The 20278-nt window shown below is 47.6% G+C and overlaps 1 protein-coding gene and 1 pseudogene across 2 annotated transcripts; both read right to left on the bottom strand.

Annotated features, from left to right (window-relative positions):
* Positions 1 to 5357: 5357 nt before the first annotated feature.
* Positions 5358 to 10484, bottom strand: JMJD4 (jumonji domain containing 4). 2 transcript variants are annotated; one of them, XM_008584802.1, is made up of 6 exons: positions 10119 to 10484; positions 9751 to 9916; positions 7313 to 7438; positions 6773 to 7055; positions 6255 to 6401; positions 5358 to 5784 (listed from the first exon to the last, which is right to left on the bottom strand). In XM_008584802.1, exons 1-6 carry the CDS (start codon positions 10381 to 10383, stop codon positions 5494 to 5496), a joined length of 1278 nt encoding a protein of 425 aa, XP_008583024.1. In that variant the 5' UTR covers positions 10384 to 10484; the 3' UTR covers positions 5358 to 5493. The 2 variants fall into 2 exon arrangements, with proteins under 2 accessions (XP_008583024.1, XP_008583026.1); XM_008584804.1 differs by having other exon boundaries at positions 6773 to 7019.
* A 133-nt stretch (positions 10485 to 10617) lies between these two features.
* On the bottom strand, positions 10618 to 17214 carry LOC103600531 (annotated as a pseudogene).
* Between the last annotated feature and the right edge of the window lie 3064 nt (positions 17215 to 20278).

The following is a 20278-nucleotide window of genomic DNA, read 5'->3' as shown; positions in this document are numbered from 1 at the left end:
TATTACAAATTCAACAATAATTGTTATAATTATTATATTATAAAATTTTATGTTTTTCGAAGGAGCTTGGAAAAGAAAGGAAAGCAAGGATATAGTTAATGATTTTGTTTTATTATTTATCACTTATGGTTCTTTTCATTTGATTTATAGATTTACCATCTAGAGTTTTCTCAACCTGGTACAGGTTTGCTCCCCACCCACCTCCATTGTACTTTTATTGGTGCATATATTACATTTCTATATGTTACAAGAAGAACAATACATTGTATATATACAATTTTATACAATTGCTTTCTAAATCAGTTAAGAGAAGAAAATATAAAAATGTGCATTTATACTGCCTTTCATAGTTTCATATTGACCTTTACTGGTGCCCTATGTTTTTTGTGTGTGTGAATTTGAATTACTGTTTGGGGTCACTTGCTTCTAGCCTGAAAAACTTCTTTTTATATTTTTTTGTAATACATGTCTTCCAGAAACAAGATCTGTCAGTTTTGTTAATCTGGGTATGTCTATATCTCACCTTCATTTTTTGTTTTTTTTTTGGTGGCTGGCTCGTACAGGGATCTGAACCCTTGACCTTGGTGTTATCAACACTGTGCTCTAACCATCTGATCACCTTCATTTCTGAAACATAGCTTTTTCATTTTTCTTTTCTTTTTATGATAATTGTTAGGTCAGAACATATTTATTATAATGCTATTCTTAGATTATCCCATACAGTAGCCACTGTCCTCCATCTTACCAACTATTCACAAGATCCCCATGATAAAAAATCTCCTAGCAATTCTGGTCTCATAAGATGAGACCACAGGAAATTATTGCCGATGGCATATCCAATTACACCACATGGACAAATGACCTTAACAATTCAACCTGTTACTGTGTTAGTGTCCCTCTCTCCCAGAGAAAGAACAAATTATTATTATAATCTATTGATATGAACCTAGGAAATTCTAAGTTTTAATTCCACAACCTTCATTGGGCAATGGGTCAAGTATTTGCCACATGTGAGAGACTAGTGTTCACCAGACTCATTCACCAGCTAACATAAGGCCTTGATTTCTGTCTCATGTAGTGAATAACACCCTTTTTCTTGGATCTCCTTAAGTTCTTTCTAAATACCACTTTTGTAGCAAGAACACCTGATCTTGTTTGCTTCAGATTAACACTACATGCACTTTAGGAATCATATTCTGAGTCTTGCCTGTACACAAAGGTCCTACTTCTATAAATCAACAAAGGTTCAAATTCAGACTCAGATGGGACCTCAAAAAGGAGGCCACGTTGACTATTCAGATCTTAGAGAATCTGTTCCATGTCTCTCCTCTAGCTTTTGGTGGTGTGCTGGCAATCTTTGGCATTCCTTGGCTTGTAGAAGCATCACCCTGATCTCTGCCTTTGTCTTCACACAATGTTTTGTGTGGTATGTGACCAAATTTCCCCTTTTTATAAGGACATCAGCCATACTGGATTAGGAGCTCCCTTGGGTTGAATGTCCTCCCAAAACTTAGTCCCCACTGTGACAGTGGAAAGAAGGTGGGAAATCCTATTATGGTAATTGAAAAGTGGGGCCTTGGGCCAGCTCCGTGGCTCACTCGGGAGAGTGCAGCACTGGCAGCCCCAAGGTCGCGGGTTTGGGTCCTATATGGGGATGGCTGGTGTGCTCACTGGCTGAGCGTGGTGCAGACAACACCGTGCTGAGGGTTGAAATCCCCTTACCAGTCAATAACAAAAAAAAAAAAAAAAAAAAAAAAAAAAAAAAAAAAGAAAAGCAGGCCTTGAAGTGATTAGATTCTGAGGACCATGCCATAGTGAATGGATTAAAAATGGTGTCAGGGGCGTGGTTCTGAAGGCTTTAAAAGCAGAGCACGTGAGAGGTTAGTCTCTCTGCTCTGCTATCTTCTTCCATGTGAGACCCCTGCATTGCTGGAAAGCTGATACCAAAGAAGACCCTCACCAGATGTGTTCCCTGGACCTGGGACTTCCCAGCCTCGGAAACTGTAAGCACTAAATTTCATTTTCTTATAAATTACCCAGTTCCAGGTATTTTGTTATAAGCAACAGAAACAAACTAATACAGGAGTCTACTCTATTTGAGAATAAGCTGATCTTAACTAATTACATCTGCAATGGTATTAAGTAACACCACATTCTGAGGTAATGTGGATTAGGACTTTCATATATAAATTTGGGGGAAGGGCAACACAATTAACTCCATAACAGGCTTATCACTAACTCTGGCAGAAGTTACGAATGATACAACCTCCACCCTAGGTGGAGTACAGACTGGTTTCAACTCGTTGGCATGAATAATGAAAGCCAATTACATTGCTCTAGATTTCATGTTGGCTAGTTGTATGAGTTTTCTAGGGATGCAATGTAAAAATACCACAGACTGGGCAGCTTAAACAACAGAAATTTATTTTCTCAGTTCTTGAAGCTGGAAGTTCAAGATCAAAGTTCTGGCAGGGTTGGTTTCTTCTGAGGCTCTTTTGGATGGCAGATGGCCACCTTCTCACGTTTTCTTCACGTGGTTATCCTCTGTGCACAAGCACCCCTGGTATGTCTCTGTATGTCCCAACCTCCTCTTGTTATAAAAACAGGTCATATTGGATTAGGGCCCAGCCTCGTTTTAATCTAATCATCTGTTTAAAGGCCCTATCTCCAAACATAGTTAACTTTTAAAAGTTTTTGGGGTTAAGAATGCAACATAAATTTTATTGGGGGAGGAGGACACAACTCAGCCCATAACACTAGTCAGGGTGGTGTCTGGGTCATTACAAATATTTAGATATATCGTAACTGCACTTCTCCACTCAGACATCTACCAAGAACCTCAAGCTGAGCAGGTCACTGATTAGACTCAGACACACACTTTCCTTTGTGTCCCCTCTCCTGGAGGTGGGACTCCTCCTTCAAGCAGAAATCTTGTGAACCTGATCTCCAAGTGTTTGCTGCTCAGTTTCTTGGAGGGGAAATGTCTCTCTTTTTTCTTTGATACAAACTATCTGGTGTTCTGAGTTCATGATGTCCTGGTTCAAAAAGATCTTGGATGGGGGGTGGAGGATCCCACTGGACAGGACTGCTACCTGGAGGCCTGGTGACCCTACCCTTCAGCTTCTATTTCCTCTGACTTGCCTGGGACCCAGTGCCCTTGATCACCAGGGAGAAGCAGTGCCCGCTGTGCTCCATAGAGCAACCAGACCCTGGGAAGAGCCCCCAGGCTCATTCTGGCTACCACCTGGCTCTATCTCTCGTCACTTCTATTACTAGCATCCATCCCCACACTGAGCTTCTCAAAGGCAGGGAGTTGAGATCCTCATTAATCTATCCCGTGGCTATGCCTGCATACTTGCCCTGGGTAGGGGCCATGTAAGGCCTGAGTGCGGCTCTCCTGGGTGGTCCCTGCCCCCAGAAGCTCACAGTCTGCAGGGGCGATGAGGAGAAACACACAAGTGCTGGACCTGCTGCTCGGAGGTTAAGCACCACCTGTCCACTGCAGAGGTGACCCAGCCCTGACTGTGGCTCACAGCTGTCACTTCACCTGAGTTATTTGCTCCCCTGAAAAGTGGGGTGCCGAATGGACCAAACCCAGAGTGCCATTGCAGGGACCAGTCAGGACAAGCCATAGAAAGTGCCTACCCGGTAAAGGGCTGCTGGAGGGACTGGCGTTGTTCATGTTACTTTCCTCTCCCCCATGAAGCAGCCTCTGTCTCAGAACTCACTGGCCCCTCGGTTTGGGCAAAGCAGTTTTTGCATGTTTTTTTTTTTGGTGGCTGGGCAGTATAGGGATGAAACCCTGGACCCTGGTATTGCCAGTACCACACTAACCAGCTGAGCTAACTGGCCAGCCCTACTTCTGCATTTGTAAGACAGGTTTGAGATTCCATCTAAAGGGGTCCTAGGGACTGGCAGAGGGGCCTAGGCCCACTCAGGTATCTGAGGAGGTGCTGGCTGGGGTTCACTCATTCAACAAACATATATGAAGCACCTATATGTAAAGGTACACAGTCACCTTTCTAGGTACTTAGCATAATTCATTGACCAGAACAAATACTCCTGCCCTTCTGGGCTTTCATTCCAATTGGTTGTAGTAGGTTGTGTCCAGAGCACAGATGTACTGCTTCCTGTAGATATGCATACACCCTACCCTGCTGTGATGGGGATGGCAGACACCAGGAGCAGCTGAAAATGTAAGTGGACAGTGGGTCAAGGAGGAGAGGCTGGGCAGGAAGCTGGCCCTCATACATCTTATTATGCCTGCTGGAGGGCCAAGGTCTGGGGCTCCCTCTGCAGGAAGAAAGGAGTCACAGAGCCGTGAGGGGTCATGGGTGCTCTGGGGAGTTGCAGGGGCAAGAACTCTTCCCCACCTATGCCTCAATGTGGGGCCCAAGGCAGGGGCGTAGTGAGCAACCTGCTCATATGTGCCATGACCTTCAGTTCTCTGTGCCCAGCTGCAGGTGGGGCTGGGGCTGCTGCAGTGGCTGTTCCTCAGAATTGCGTCAGTGGAAAGATGAGACCCACAGAACAGGGCAGCACCCTGGTGTGTGAGCTACAGGCCGAGGTGCTGTGGGGTCCCTGTGAAGGCTGGGCAGGGGGCAGACTCCACTTCTTCCCTCCCTTAGACACTGATGGAGCACCTACTATGTGTAGCCAATGCAAGGAACAGAGCAGGTACCGCCCCACCCTGTCCAGGATTCAGGCAGTGGAGTGTTGGGCTTCCCTGAGCAAAGGGAGAGGTGGCCACTAACAGAGTTCCCTCTGATGGAGACTCTTGACAGTCCCGCCACCACCAGGACAGTCCTTTAGGCTAAGGTGGGGGACTGACCTATGGATGGGCTTGTATAGGAGCCCAGTGCCCACATGGTATTGTGAGGGGCTGTGGGGAAAGGAACTCCAGGCCTCTGACTCTGCTGCCCATACACCCACCTCCTCCAGCACCATCTCTTCCAACCTGGGCACCTGACTGGACCAGGACCTGAAGATTTTCTGCCGCCCAGCTCCTGTGCCTCCAGACGTGAACTACATCCAGTTGAACATGCCTAACTTGGACCTGTAGCATCATGCCCAACTCCTTGGCTTGCTGCTGCCCTGGGGCCCTGGGGCCCAGGGAGACAGCCAGAGGGTGAAGAGGGCTGGGGGTAGCTGCATGTGAGCATGTGACCAGGGCACGCGGCTGGGTCATACAGAGGAGCCTCCAGAGGCAGGCAGGCTGGATCCTGTAGGCTCCAGTGTCCTGGCCTTCACCTGAGGGGAGGCTGGGAGGGTCTGAGAAAAGAAAATGGACCTAGGAAATGGCCATAGGCGGCTATGATCCCATCAGAACCTCACAGGAAGAGCCATTGCTGCGGATGCCCAGGTCAGAAGGCTCAGAAGGGAGCATGTCCCAGGCCACAGGGATGAAGGCTGTCTTTATTTCTGGGTGGGGCCTAGAGCAGGGAGGCTGCCTTCTGGCTGGTGCCTCCAGGGCGCCCCATCCTCCAGCAGGTGCTAAAGGGATGCAGTGGCAGCGACGGCCTCCTCCAGCTGCTGCAGCAGCTCCTCTGGCTGCGGCGAGAACGCACTGGTGTCCACTCTCTGGAAGTCTGGGTGCTGGACCACAGATGTCAGCACCTCTGCGATGCGGGCAATGTCAAAAGCAGCCTGCTGGGGGCCCAGCCCAGTGGCCGCAATGTGCCCCTCCATTCCCTCCCCCAAGATGAGGAGCCTCCTTTCAGCAATGACCTTGAGGAAGTGGTAAAATTCTTCAAAATTGATCCCCGAGCAGGACCTCATGATGACCTGGGCCAGATAGGAGACAGGCCAGTAAGCCACTGGGTGTTCACAGCCCAGCCAGGTTTGTTACAACCAAGGTCAGAGCCCGGAACACAAAGGGTCCCAAACATGGGCCCAGTTGTTGAGGTTGAAGGGCGTGAGACCAGTAAGAGAGAGGCACTGAGAGGTCAGACGGAGACCAGAGGGGTCTGAGTCATGCAGCCTGCAAGCCTCCCCAGGACACAGGAGCCTGGCCCTGGTGACTGCCCCAGCCCCCAGACTGATGCCCTCACACTCCCAGCTGGTGACCATCCTTAGCTTGAGCCTTACAGGTCATACCCTCCCTGAGAATGCAGGCTGTCACCTAAGACCTAGACCTGTGCCCCACCACAAGTCCTGGCCCTGGTGATTCCCCCGCCCCTGCTACCCCTGACCTCCCATCCAGGCCTCGGGAGCCTCTCCTTTGCCCCTGCCTCTGTCCCAGGCAGTTGTCCCACCTGGCAGTGGTGGTGCCAGTCGGGCATGGAGTCTCTCCACTGGCTGACCTCCTGCTGCACAGCGTGGAGCTCTTGCTGCAGGAAGTGCCACATGTTGGCCAGGTTACAGCCGTTGACCCAGTTGTGGTTGATGGAGATGGTGTCATCCTGGAACGGGCAAAGCACAGGCTGGTCCAGGAGTCCACAGTGGACACTGCCCCCACCTGGTCTGTGAGCACTCACCAGGGCCTCTTGTGCCAGGCCCTGGACCCCGGGTGGGCGACTTGGGAACACACTGTGGGGTCCTAGCCCTCAACTGACCCAGAGCATGTAGACCCAGGGAAGGAATGTGGCACAGAGTGAAACAGAGGAGCTGGGGCATCAGCAATGCTGCCAGAAGCTGTGTCCCATGTCCCACCTCTCTGAGAGAGACACTGGGATGGGCAGCACTGCCCTCTTTTTGTAAGAGAAAGAGGCTGTGGGCCAGGAGGGGCCTAGGCAGGCTCAGGCATGTCGTGGGTGGGGTGTGCCTGCCTCACCAGGTTGTGAACTTGGTGGTGCCACCCGCTGGGCACAAATACCATCTCGCCAGCCTCTTGCGTGACCTCCAGGGCCGTCACCTCCAGGGGCGGGCTGCTGTACTGATGCAGTGGGTGCAGGTGGGTGTTGAGGAGTGCAGGGGAGGTCACATCGTAGGGGAGGCCGCCGTAGCAATCCCTCAGGGCCTCCTCCTGCCCTGGGGGGAAGAAGAGCCACTTCTTCCGCCCGCAGATGTTGACCGACCAGCTGAAGGAGCGGAAAATGTCGGCGTGGAATGGGGACCTGTGGGGAGAGCTCCTGCTTTGTGCCTGGCAGGGGCTAGTGTGGGCTTCCCTGCTTCTGAGCAGTCTGGATGAGCTCAGCACCCCCAAGACCTCCAAATGAAGGGGGGGCCCTTACTCACACAGGACAATAGTCCCCAGCTCTAACACCTCAACTAAGCAGCCCCTTTTCCTAATAACCTTGTCTTGTGAGCCAGGTGGTGGCCACACCTCCCACCCCACCTGTTACCAGGTACCTGTGGGCCCCATGTGGCATACCAGGTGCCTGTGGGTCCCGCGTAGACGAAGCGGTAGTCGTCCACATCCAAGGCATCCCAGAATTCATTCAGCCAGTCAGACGAGAAGTACACAGGCAGGGTGAACACGTCCTCTGCCGAGGAGTCTCTGTGGAGTGGCATGATGCTGTGGCAGGAAGCTGTGGCAGGAGTGGCAGGAGCCCACCTCCCTGCACCCAGCTCTCACTGATGCTCCAGGTGAGATGTCAAGAGAGGTTTGGAATGGTGTGAATGGGGCCACCTTAGACCCCCAGCCTTAGTGGAGATGCCAGATGATGCAGCCCCTTGAAGGATCCAAGCTGAGCCCCATCCAAATTACTGATGACAGAATCCTAAGCAAACAAGATGGCTTTGCGGTGACTTGTGACACGACAGCCGCCTCTTGAACCCGTCTTGGGAGTTCGGTTTCTGGCTGAGCTGAGCGATGCCCTAATGCATCATCAGCATTTTCCTGGTTCCTGAACTGTGGGCCTTCATTTTTTCACTGACGCTAGCGACCTGAACTCTGCACAGTGGATGCCAGGCTGCAGGCCCAGCTATGAGGGCCACCTGTTTACCCTCTCAACCCCTCACTCTCCTGGGGTCCATCCCCAGGACCCCACTAACGGAAACCCGAACATAGGAATCAATTACACCAGCCCAGGGAAGGCACAACTCTACCAACGCCACACTGGAAAAAGCTTCTGGATTCACTCACGCATGACTCCTGACCAGAGATGATGACAGAGGAGAGCCCCAGGAGCACCAAACCACCATAGTTTCCCAAAATACCATGTTGGTTTCTCTGCCTGCCATGCCTTTGTACACCTGTCAAACTCTTATTCATCCTTCAAAACCCTGCTCAGGGGGCTGGCCAGTTAGCTTGCTTGGGAGAGTGTGGTGCTGATGACACCAAGATCACTGGTTCAGACCCAGTTACTGGCCAGCCACCCCCCTCTCCCCCCAAAAAAGAACCCTGCTCAGATATCACCTCCCTGTGTCTTCCCCTGACTACCTGACACTGGGCCTTCCTTTGCCCTTAGTTTTTAGGGTTGCCAGATAAAACACAGAACACACAATCAAAGATGAATTTCAAATAAACAATGAACAATTTTCTTTTTTTTTTTTTTAAAAGATGACCGGTAAGGGGATCTTAACCCTTGACTTGGTGTTGTCAGCACCACGCCCAGCCAGTGAGCGAACCGGCCATCCCTATATGGGATCCGAACCCGGGGCCTTGGTGTTATCAGCACCGCACTCTCCCGAGTGAGCCACTGGGCCGGCCCAACAATGAACAATTTTCTAGTGTAAGTATGTTCCATGCAATATGTGGGATACACTTACACCAGAAAAAGCACTTGTACCTTATCTAAAACCCAAATCCAAAGTGCATGGCAGTGTTTGAGACTATGTGTGCATCTCTGCTAGTGGAACAGGAGGTCCTTGAGAGCCAGAACCAGTGTCTGGTTGTTCCTTACCCAAAGCCCACCTGGGCCAGCCCTCTCTGCCAAACAAGCAGTGGTGTGGCAGAAATGAGTCGTGGTGCAGGTGCTAGGTGCTTCTCATGCACTCACTCTGGATTGCTTGTGGGAATTACGGGGGCCCAAATTCTATCTCATTGTACCTTTTTGAGCTTTAGTTTCCACATCCGTGAGACAAGAATTTGACTGACTATTCACTCACCATTAACTGAGTACCTATGCTCTGTCAACTGGTGGGGGTCTGACTGCGATGTTTCTGCTGGTGAAAAGTACACCCCTGAGTGGGTGAACAGGCGCAACACTGGAGCATTGCCTTGGAGAAGGGGAACAGAGGGCAGGAGAGGGAACAGGTATGTTTCCCAGGGAAGGCATCGTTTGAGCTGGGTCTCTGGGGCAGGCAAAGCTCCCGGGATGAGTGTGTTGTAGGTGGGGGCAGATTGGGAAGGGCTCTGGATGCCACGTTAAAGAGTTGGTGATTTTAAACTTGGTGTGGCACACAGCTATGCTAGAAAGATCACCTGGACTGTCTCTGGAGAGCCTAGCAAGGGGGAGCAGGACGTCAGGAGACCCTGGAAGCAGTCAAGGCAAGAAAGGGACAGGCCTGACCTGGAGAAGCGAGGAGGAGAGTGGAGGCCCGTTCTAGGGGCGTCTAAGAGGCAGCAGTGAGTAGGTGCTGCAGGTTAGACCGGGAGGGTGAAGAGGAGCCATCAGGGACAACTCTGGGCAAACACGGTAAAAAGGTGCGTGACCACAGCCTGTCTGTGTTTCTTATGGTGGTCAACACCATGCAAGCATAGTGAGGCATCGACCTTCCGAAAAGAGAACGCTTCCAAGTAGGTTTCTAGCCTGGAAAAGGAAAGGTTCGTCTATGGGCAGCCTGGGGCCGCCTCCACAAAAACGTCTCCGGGTTCCTTTGGGTCTAGGGATGGTGGTGCCAAGCCAGAGCCCCACACTCCTTTACCTGCAGAGATGCCAGTCTTTGAGGTAGAGACAGCCCCGCGGAGAGGAGTAGCCCCCCTGGATGTACTCCTTCCAGTAGCTGATGTAGTCTCTGAGGGGCATGTGTTCTTTGGGGTTCGAATTGTATTCCCGGACCCCGCAGTTTGCAACGGGTACAACCACGTCTCCTGAAACGACAGGATCAGGTACAGACTCTGCTGAGAGTCCTCCACGTCGTCTGTCCTCCAAACCTTCTGCAGGCGAATTCCTCACGGGACCATTCATGCCTGGCCGCCCCCACCCTCCATAACGGGCTCGGTCACTGCACTCCGCCCGGGCCGGGGGTCTGGGCACCTCCGCCCCGTGCTCCAGGCCGGGGCCGGCCCTCACCGTACTTCTGGAGCAGGTAGTCGAAGTCGGGCTTCCCCGCGGCGGTCACCCAGCGCCGCCGGCTGCCCCAGCCCTCGGTAAAGGCGCTGGAGAACACGCAGGGCACGTTGGGCAGCAGGTAGCCCTTGAAGAAGTCGGCGTAGGAGAAGGCGTCGGGATCCTTGATGAAGGCCACACTGCCCGGAGCCCGGCCGCCGCCGTCCAAGACGCGGCCCCCGAGGCCTCGGAAGTGGCGCTCGGCGAAGGCGCGCGTCTCGCGGTCCATCCGGCCGGGCCCGGGGAGCAAGGACTGGACTGCAGGCTATCCGCGGAGGGCTCGAGGCCCGGCAGGATGCCCATGCCCCGAGCCTCACTTCGGCCGGACCGGAAACGGAGAGGCACAGGCCCGGAACCAGAGCCCGAGGGCCCGGAGTTCCCTCCGGACCTTGTCTTGGTCCTCCCGTCCTGTACGCATGCGCGCTCAGTGCGCTCTCACGCAGCGCCGCAGTCGCATTACTTTTTACTGGCCCTGGGTGGCGTCTGACGTCTCCCGCTCTCGCTCACTGCGGGCCTGAGTCTCGCAGTTTTCCAGCCGCCTGCAGCGCGTAAGGAGAGCGGAGGCGCTAGCCAGAGCCCTTCGGGCTCTCCGCGTCTCCCGCTCTCGCTCACTGCGGGCCTGAGTCTCGCAGTCTTCCAGCCGCCTGCAGCGCGTAAGGAGAGCGGAGGCGCTAGCCAGAGCCCTTCGGGCTCTCCCTGGGCATTGTCTGCCCGCCATGGCTGACGCGATGATCATCCATTCTCTCCCCGAAGCACCAGGGGCTGGAAGAAGGTGGCGGGATGAGGGCTGGGCTGAGAAAGGGGCAGAAGGTCCAGAGGTGGGGTCCTGGAGAACGGTGGGTTCTGGAGGGGATGCAGGAGGGGGAAGGGCAGCTGGGCATGGTGGGGTGTGGAGGGGATGCTGGAGGGCCTAGAGGGATGGTGGGGCCTGGAGGGGATGCTGGGAGGCCTAAGGGGATGGAAAGGTCTGGGGGATGGTGGGAGGCCTAGGGGAATGGTGGGGTTATATGATTTGTAGAAGTGAGGCATCCTGACTTTTGGACTAGTGTTTGTCTTGCCACAATTAAGTCAAAACTCATGTTTGTTGTTGAGATCAACTTGAGGAACTGCAGTCAACTTAGAATAAACACTGTTTTAGAAACCTTTGCCTTGATCATGCCTGTCCTTTTTCCCCCAACACTGTTTGTGGATTATGTGAACTCACTGGGCTAATAATACGTTTTTTCTTACGTAATCTGTTCTTGAAAATCATAAATTCCATGGCAAATTAGTAGGAGCCTATTTCCATTATTTAAAATGGGGAAATTAGGCCGAATCACACTTTTACTCCTAGTTTCTTAAAATATGGATGAAAACAGTACTATGCCTATGTATAAATAACAGACTGATGTAAAAATTTAAAACATAGTCTCATGAGCTCAAGGCAGTTCCTTTGTATGATTCACACAGCCTCTCAGTGCCAGCAACTTTGCTGAGGTCCATCAGGTTGACATTTGTCGTGCTTATGAAAACTTTTACATGTAGTTGTGAAATTCTGTTGATTGTAATTGGCACATAGTTAATTCTTTCTCCCCTATTCACCAATATATTAAAAACATTGTACTAAAAGTATCGTGTTGCTAATGTAATGACACAAGAAAATGAAATAAATATACAGATTGGGAAAAAATAAATAAAATTGTCTTTGTCAACAGATGACATACTTATGTAGAAAATCCAAGTAAACAGTCGAAAAACACCTGGAATTAACAAGTGATTAGAGCAAGATTGCACAATGTAAGGTTAATATACACAAGTCAATCACTTTTCTGTATACCAGCAATGACCAAGTATAATTTGAAACAAAACACACAATACTCTTAGCACCCCCAAAGTGCAATAGTTGCAAATCATATCTCATTAAAAATTAACATCAACAATACATAAAATACTCCTGCAGCTAAACAACAGAAAAACAAATTATCTGATTAAAAAATGGGCAAAGGACTTGATTAAACATTTCTCCAAAGATGATATACAAATGGCTAACAACCTACGGTGCTCATAGAAACAAGGCCCAGGGTTCGATCCCTGCGCCAGCCAGCTGCTAGAAAAAGAAAAAAAGACAAATGGCTAACTAGCTTGTGAAAACAGTAATCATTAGAGAAATGTGAATCAAAACCACAATTAAATATCACTTTATAATCAATAAAAACCAAGTGTTGGCAAAAATGGAAACCTTTGTACGCTGTTGGTGTGAATGCCTTTGATTTTGGCATGCATAACCTCCCTTCCTCAGACTCCTGGGTCCCAGGACTCTAGCTTAAAAATATACAAGTATGATATTCTGGTGTTCCTTTAAACACAGGATGATTGGCAGAGCTTGCGAGGAGAGAATCAGTGCCTGATATTCCACCCTCTGAATATGGATTGTCATTCCCTCTCTTTGTTGTCCTTGGTTTTCTATCAATAAAAATAAGAACAGTAATACACATTTGGATTATAGGCCTGGAGAATTAACCTTTATATTATGATGTAATGCCATTAAAAAAAATCTCTGGTAACTTTCCTTGCTTTGAAGTCTGCTGTCTTAAATAGATAATCCTGCTCCTCCTTTGTTAGCATTGTATAGCAAAAAGACAGCATTAAAAACTAAAAATCCTCAAGTTTAGAGAGAATACCTGTTCAAGTCTTCGATATGCATTGCTTTGCACATGAGAAAACAGACATTTTAATTTAAAAGAAACCAAGTCTGAGTTCTTACCCTTTTTCAGATGTAATCTCCTGTCTAGCCTTCATTCTATGACTGCATACCCCTCACGCTACAGTACTTCACCTACACCAAACCCATGTTATTTTAACATGAGCAAAGTAAGCCCTTTAGTTCCCATTTTGTACACTCTGTCTACCACCCATTGTTCTTTTACATGTTTGCACAGCCTTATACTGAGTATTACCACTGAAGGTGAGCTTGGGAATTTCAGGTACTCAAAGGTAACTATATATAAATAATTCTGTTTGCACAGTTCTCAATGTATAGTAGGAGATTGTACAGCCCACCATGTTAAAATGAATATCAGCTATTGAGACAAATACATCAACTTTGTCCCCAAACCCAAATGAAAAATAGAAGACACACACATTTGCCACCATATAAAGTTTATGTTTACTCTGTGGTGCAGTCCTGCAGGCTCATACCACGCTAAGTGTGTTAAATACAGAATCCATAACATGTTTCTGGTGGCATCAGACATGATGTATAGGACACAAGACAATAAAAGTGTTCTGTCCTCCTGAGCCGGCTGTGCCACATATGTAACTTTTTAGGCTTTTCAGATAGTTATTCAATAAATCCATAACGTGTTTCTGGTGGCATCAGACATGATGTATAGGACACAAGACAATAAAAGTGTTCGGTCCTCCTGAGCCGGCTGTGCCACATATGTAACTTTTTAGGCTTTTCAGATAGTTATTCAATCATGTTTGCCTTTTCAAAATTATCGCCACAGTAGTTCACACTGAAGGTAAAAACAATAGATCTTTTATTAGTAACACATTTTTTTTCCTTTTTGTCTTTTTTACTGACCGGTAACAGGATCGCAACCCTCGGTGTCGNCGGCACACTCTCCAGTGCGCCACCGGGCCGGCCCGTAACACATTTTGACTTAAAGTTCAAACAAAGATTTGGCAACTAGTTCTGCTGAATTTTTTCGTCAAATTTAATAAGTCTACAGGACAAAACAAAACCATGCGTGCTAATGTGTTCGCACTTTGGTCTTCAAAGGCTGTAAAAGGTGACAAAGATATAGAAAACATTACGAGTTAAAACTATTACAAATACTTATTAATAATTATTTTTTAAAGATGCCACATATTTGAGACAGCAGAAACCAAAGGGTTTTCCTCAGAATTCTTGTTTCATTTGTATTTCACAAAAGTTCTTCAGAACTTAGATTTCTGTTATCTGTGTGGACTGTGAAGACGAAAGCAAGCCCCATAGAACCAGTGGCCCAGTAGAGTCAGTTCCCAGGGCCAGAGTTTAACCCCAGGCTAACGTAACTGCCATGAGCTGAATATGTGGACATCCCCGTGATACATACATGAAGGTCACACACACAAGAATGAGGGAGTCAAGCAACTGAGATGACTTCATTCATTTCTAAACCTTACTCCTTTGAAATTCTGGCTCTCTTCACAGGACATGTAATGCTACTCATGTTTATTTGGTGTCAAATTTTTTTTCTGAAATCCTTACATCTGCACTTTGATCTCTAAAGCAAATTGTGGCATCCAGCACAGCATTTTCTTTTTTCTTTTTTTTTTTCTGGCTCTCTTCACAGGACATGTAATGCTACTCATGTTTATTTGGTGTCAAATTTTTTTTTCTGAAATCCTTACATCTGCACTTTGATCTCTAAAGCAAATTGTGGCATCCAGCACAGCATTTTCTTTTTTCTTTTTTTTTTCAGCACAGCATTTTCAAACAGAGCCTCTGTAAAGCTATTTAGCTTCATTACTGCCTGGCTAGTGCTTAGTATGTATCCTTCCTAATCCTCTACAGTTGGAAGAAGGATGTTCACTTTATTTAACCAGCCACACTGCATTTAGAGGTAAACAGCTTTTTCGGACTATCTGCCCAGAAACTTCTAGTGAATTACCAATTGATGCTCTGATTTTATTTTGGTCTCTATGTGCACATTTGCAATTACCCAGAAAGATCAAAAACCTACCTACTCTGTCAGGTGTTGAAAGCAATCTTAACTATACAGTATTTATAGATGGGGTTTTAAAAAAGATTCATAAACCACTTTTCCAGAATGTTTCTTATGTTTCATTAGTTATTCTATTGGTGTAGGCGTCATTTTGCTTCATTTATCTGGAAAAAATATTTTAATATTTTCTCATTCATTTGACAAATATATTTTTGTCTGTTAAGGGATGAATATGCTAACTGGCTATTACCAACTTCTAGAATTCAAAATAACCTTAAAAATGTCTTCATTTAGACTATATGCTCTCAAACTAGCTCATTGTTTTAATGACACAATGGTAAAACTGGGTTCCTAAAATGTCAAAATGCTGGAGAAGTTTCTGTTTCCAAGAGTAAAATAAAAGATAGCTAACACTGTGGGACAAAAGCTGCCCTGAGCTTTTTAAAATTTTCCTCCCCTTGTAATGTTTAGAAACCAGAAAAAAATCTGGGATCATATTAATAAACTTCCAAAATAACATTTTGTGGAAGTGTTTACTTTTTAAAAGAAGAGTTTCAAGAGAACAGAATGCTTGAATATGACAAACTACTACTCAAGGAAAAACAAGCTAAAGCCCTTTGCTAGCTTGGCACCAATAATTGAAAGAAACCAAGCTAAGCAGAGTTTGATCTATGTGCAATTAATATGAAACTTCTAAAGAAACAGGATGAAACACCTACAATATTATTTAAGTCCCTCCATCTTTTGGCAATGAAATAAGTGAAATTAACATAAGGGTGTTTTGGAAGTGTTTAAGGTCACAATCAGAATTAAACAGAAAACTTTCAAACTAGAAAGCAAAATAGAAACATTTATTAGCTGCTTGATTCTACCATATCTAAACAGAAATAATCTGGATAGTGACTATCCCAGTAGGTGCTTGGTTTCAATACTAATACAATCAATTTACCGTGAAAAGCCTGTATCTAATAAGCTGTTTTTCTTCTCTGTTCTGCTCCTTCGTCCTACCACATATATGCTTAAGTTTAATGAAGGCTATCCTTTGTAATTGCTCCTGAGAGCAGAGAAGCAAGAAATGGAGTAACAAAGTAAGCTCAAGAAGTCCTAGGGGCCTAAGAGCCTTTTCTTTGGCTCGTCATGGCCAATTATGTTTCAATACAGGAGGTTTAAAGACTGTTTTGGAAAAAAGAATCATATCTTGCTGTTAGGTTCCTTGTCAAAGGCCATCAGATAGACAGCTATTTACCAGGTAATTAGCCTAAAGCTCTTGGGTAGTGATAACAAAACAAAAACTTTAAACTTTCCTCCTGAAACCTTTTACTCTGTTTTTGTTGGTGCTTAAGGAAAATAATTTTGCCCCTAATTCACTGTGGCCTGGGCTTATTACATCAACTTATATTTGGCCTATTAGGGACAATATATTCTTCTTAGAAAGTCTATTCAGTTGATAAATGGAACTTAACTGACTTTTTCCCCCATATAACCTTTAACAAGAACTCATAAGTCACATTGATTATGCCCCAAGAGATGAGGGACTGATGGCAATTTAGATGGGCATCTCTGAAAGATTTGTCAGTTTTCTGTCCCATTCTAGCCAGATTTTTTTGAAAACTGTGGGGAAAGACTGGAATTCCCCACCAATCTGAGACTGTGTATGATTTTTTATAACGTTAATTGGAAAAAACAAGAATCCCAGCATGGCACCCAGTAGATCTCCACAGGTATGATAATTGACTGAATAGCACTGTGAGTTGTTTCAGTAGTCAGATGCTTCTTAGTGGGAACTCGAAAGCCAAAAGAGAGGACATTGCTGAATCTGTTACAGAAAAGAATGGGCACCAAGCCTCAGTAATACTCTCCAGTTCCATGGCATTTCAGTTCCTTGAAAGCCTGATAAGAGTTTGTAAATTTGTCATGATGCTTGTGGTCTTGAAGCAATGTCTGAACTCTTTCTAATGGAGTGACATTCACTTCTGTTGTCCTTGCAAATACTGTCACCACACTATGGTTTGTACACTGTGGAACACTGACACGATTATGGAGAAGGCAAGATAAAACCTCATACAGATCAAACATAAGCACCAGTACAGTTGTTTTCTGCATTGATGGGGGAGTGATTCCATGATACAGATTTTGAAATACATCTCTCCTTAACTGAAGCATTGCCCCTGGGTTTTGATTCCATACAGCTGTTGCCAAAAGAGTACCTTCTGGATGGGAAATGTGATTGCTACATTGTTGAAAGCTGCAGAGCAGCCACAAAAATAATGTTTCATTTCATTAACATTGTGAGGTGATGTATCCTGTTTTGAAGATGTTAGGATTGAGTTTCTGAATCCATCATGTTGCTTAAAGTATTTCTTCTTCATGAATGTCGGGCCTTAAAAACTAACGCTACCTTAAGTGACATTACAAATGGCGCCATTATGGGCCCACAAGGGCGTATTAACGTGGCAGCCTAAGATGGCGCCAGGAGGAAGTAGGGTGGGAGTGTCTGCGGGAACCTTGCCTTAGCCCTTATTGGCCAAATACACGCTTCTGCGCTCGGGAACACTGCGTGATTATAATAGCTAGGCATTGAGACAGGATGCATGCTCTTGACCTTTAAGATGATAGGATTATGTTAAAAACTTCCCTTCCCCATTTGCCTTTAAAAGCAAGTGCTTGTGTGATAATAAACAGAACTGCTTGACAGAACCCCTGCCACGTCTGAGTGTCCTTTAACTGGGCTGGTTGGGGCCGGTGATGTGCTCACCTCTCTTCATGGCTCTCTTCCCCCGTCTCCTTCCAAAGGGGACAGGAGGGAAAGAGGAATCTGGGTCATTCGCTTGCCCACCAAAAGGAATGAGGCTAGGGCTGTTTGGGTTGGCCGGTGGCGGACCTGACAGAGTGGTGCCCTGTGTGAGGAGTTTTTTAAAGGCAAGCGAGTGAGGCCCCTGGCTGCTCGGTTCTGAAAGAAGGTCGACGAAGGGTGATCAACCAGCGGAGTGGCCCCCGCAACCGCAGTAGTCACTGTGAAGTAATCTGCCTGCGTGTCAGGGTGAGTACCATAACAGGGGGAAGTCCCTGTACTTCTCTTCCCTGTTGCTCCCTTTGTCCCTTCCTCATGGGGCAACATGGGAGGCGTGTGTGGAAAGAGCGACGAGACAGCTTGCAAAGCTCTAAAGTACATGTTAAAAAGCAGAGGCCTAGAAATATCTGACTCCACGGCCACCAATGCCTGGCGTCATGTGGTGAAGGTGGTCCCTTGGGCACCTTTGTCCAACTTGTTCTCGTATGAGACTTGGGACCAGGCTCAGACCCTGGCCAGAAAGAATGAGATTAGTCACGGGCTAGACCCCCCCTTAGGGTTCAACCCAACCATCTCTGCCCTAAAGTTTTGCTTCTGTCCCGAGCATCAGGAAGGGGCAGAAAGGGATTGGGCGCAGTTCGTTGAGAAGAGAAAAAAGGAAACAAAGCTGCCAATGCAAGGCCCTGAGCCACTGAGTGATACCTATGCCCCTACCCTGTACCCTCCTCTCCCGGCATACTCACCCACCAAAGTTTAGCTGAAGGAGAGAAAGTGGCACCTGAAGAAGTGGAGGAGGCTAGCCCACCTTTAAAAACACCCCTGGCAGAGCCGCAGGCTTTTCCTGCCATGGCTCGCTGGGAACCCCCAGCCATCCGCAGCCTGTGGGTGGAAGTGGCCCCTCAGGCCTATCCAGTCAACGTTGTAAAAGAACTAAAAAAGGCTGTTGCCGAGGCCAGGACTTTATCCTTAGCCTTGCAGGCTCAGATACAAAACTTAACCGAAGCCTTCAAGGCATTTAAAACCCTGATCCCCTCAGGAAACAATACTTCCCCACCCTTCAAGGGACAATGTTTTGGTTGCGGAAGACAAGGTCATTTTAAAAGCCAATGTCCCAAGGCTAAAGGCAAAAAACCCCCTACCACACCTTGCCCCCGATGTAAAAAAGGGTTACATTGGAAAAAGGACTGTAGGTCCAAATTTGACAAAGGCCCCGGTGGAAATAGGCCAGCTGCTTGGTACCCTTGGGAAGCTCATAACCTTAAAGAGCTGAAAAAGGCTGTTGCAGAGGATGGGCCCAATTCCCCATGGGCAGAAAACATCCTCCAGGGCTTAGCGCACCAACCTTTCACAACCCGAGATTGGAAAATGCTCTGTAAGGCTGTCCTCCCTCCAAACTTGTTTATCAAGTTCTGCACCTTCTTTGAAGAAGACTGCCATGTGCAGGCAGAGATAAATCAAGCAGTAGCATTGCCCAATGCCACCAACCCCGGACTCCGCTTCCCGCAGGTCCTTGGCAAAGGTTCCTGCGTAGGTGCCAACAAACCCTTTTGCAGCACTGTGGCAAATCTCACCACCCCCAAAACCCGAAATAAAGTGGACCCAAAACAAGCGGGCCACAGGGGCAGCTGCGGTGGCTATCAGCTCCCTCTTGGGAGTTATTGGAGCGGGTACCAGGACCGCCAGAATAGCCTTGGCACATCAACAGGTAGCTTCCCTTAGGGAGGCAGTGGACATAGATCTTGGTCGCTTGGAGGTGTCTGTATCACATTTAAAAAAAATCGCTAACATCACTCTTTGAAGTTGTTTTACAGAATCGTCATGGACTAGACCTGTTGTTCTTACAGCAAGGAGGATTATGCGCTGCCCTCAAAGAAGAGTGTTGCTTCTACTCCGACGACTCTGGAGTGGTCAAGGATTCCCTAGCTAAGCTTAGAGAAGGATTAGAAAAGCACAAAAAGAGAGCAAGAAGCCAATAGTAATTGGTTCCAAAGCTGGCTTTTAAGTTCCCCAAGGCTCACCACCCTGCTGTCCTCCCTGGAGGGCCCCCTAGCCATTTTCCTTGTCTTATTCATCTTGGGGCCTTATGCCATTCACCAGGTTGTGTCCCTTATAAGGCGCAACACCACCTCTCTTGTAATGCTCACCCAGGTGGTAGAGGAGGTGGCCCATAATGAAAGCCCTGACAGCCCTTGGGTCAATATGGCCCTTTAAAAAATCAACGCCAATCTGTAAGGCTCTGCCCCACCCCCACTTGGCTGGATAGTCAATGACGGGTAAGATTTCCAGAGGGAAACAACCTAAGACAGGCACAGCCACCAGAGGGAATGGAGGTGAGGCTGGGAAGGTTAGCCGCCTCCAGCTGCCTTATTAAACAAAAAGGGGGAATTGTCGGGCCTTAAAAACTAATGCCACCCTAAGTGACATTACAAATGGCGCCATTATGGGCCCACAAGGGCATATTAGCGTGGCAGCCTAAGACGGCACGGGAGGAAGTAGGGTGGGAGTGTCTGTGGGAACCTTGCCTTAGCCCTTATTGGCCAAATACACACTTCTGCGCTCGTGAACACTGCGTGATTGTAATAGCTAGGCATTGAGACAGGATGCATGCTCTTGACCTTTAAGATGATAGAATTATGTTAAAA

This window comes from Galeopterus variegatus, unplaced genomic scaffold (genome assembly GCF_000696425.1).
Source record: "Galeopterus variegatus unplaced genomic scaffold, G_variegatus-3.0.2 Scaffold3380, whole genome shotgun sequence".
NCBI classification, from domain to species: Eukaryota; Metazoa; Chordata; class Mammalia; order Dermoptera; family Cynocephalidae; genus Galeopterus; species Galeopterus variegatus.
Note: the sequence above shows the minus strand (reverse complement) of the source record. Positions and strands in the feature narration are given on the sequence as shown.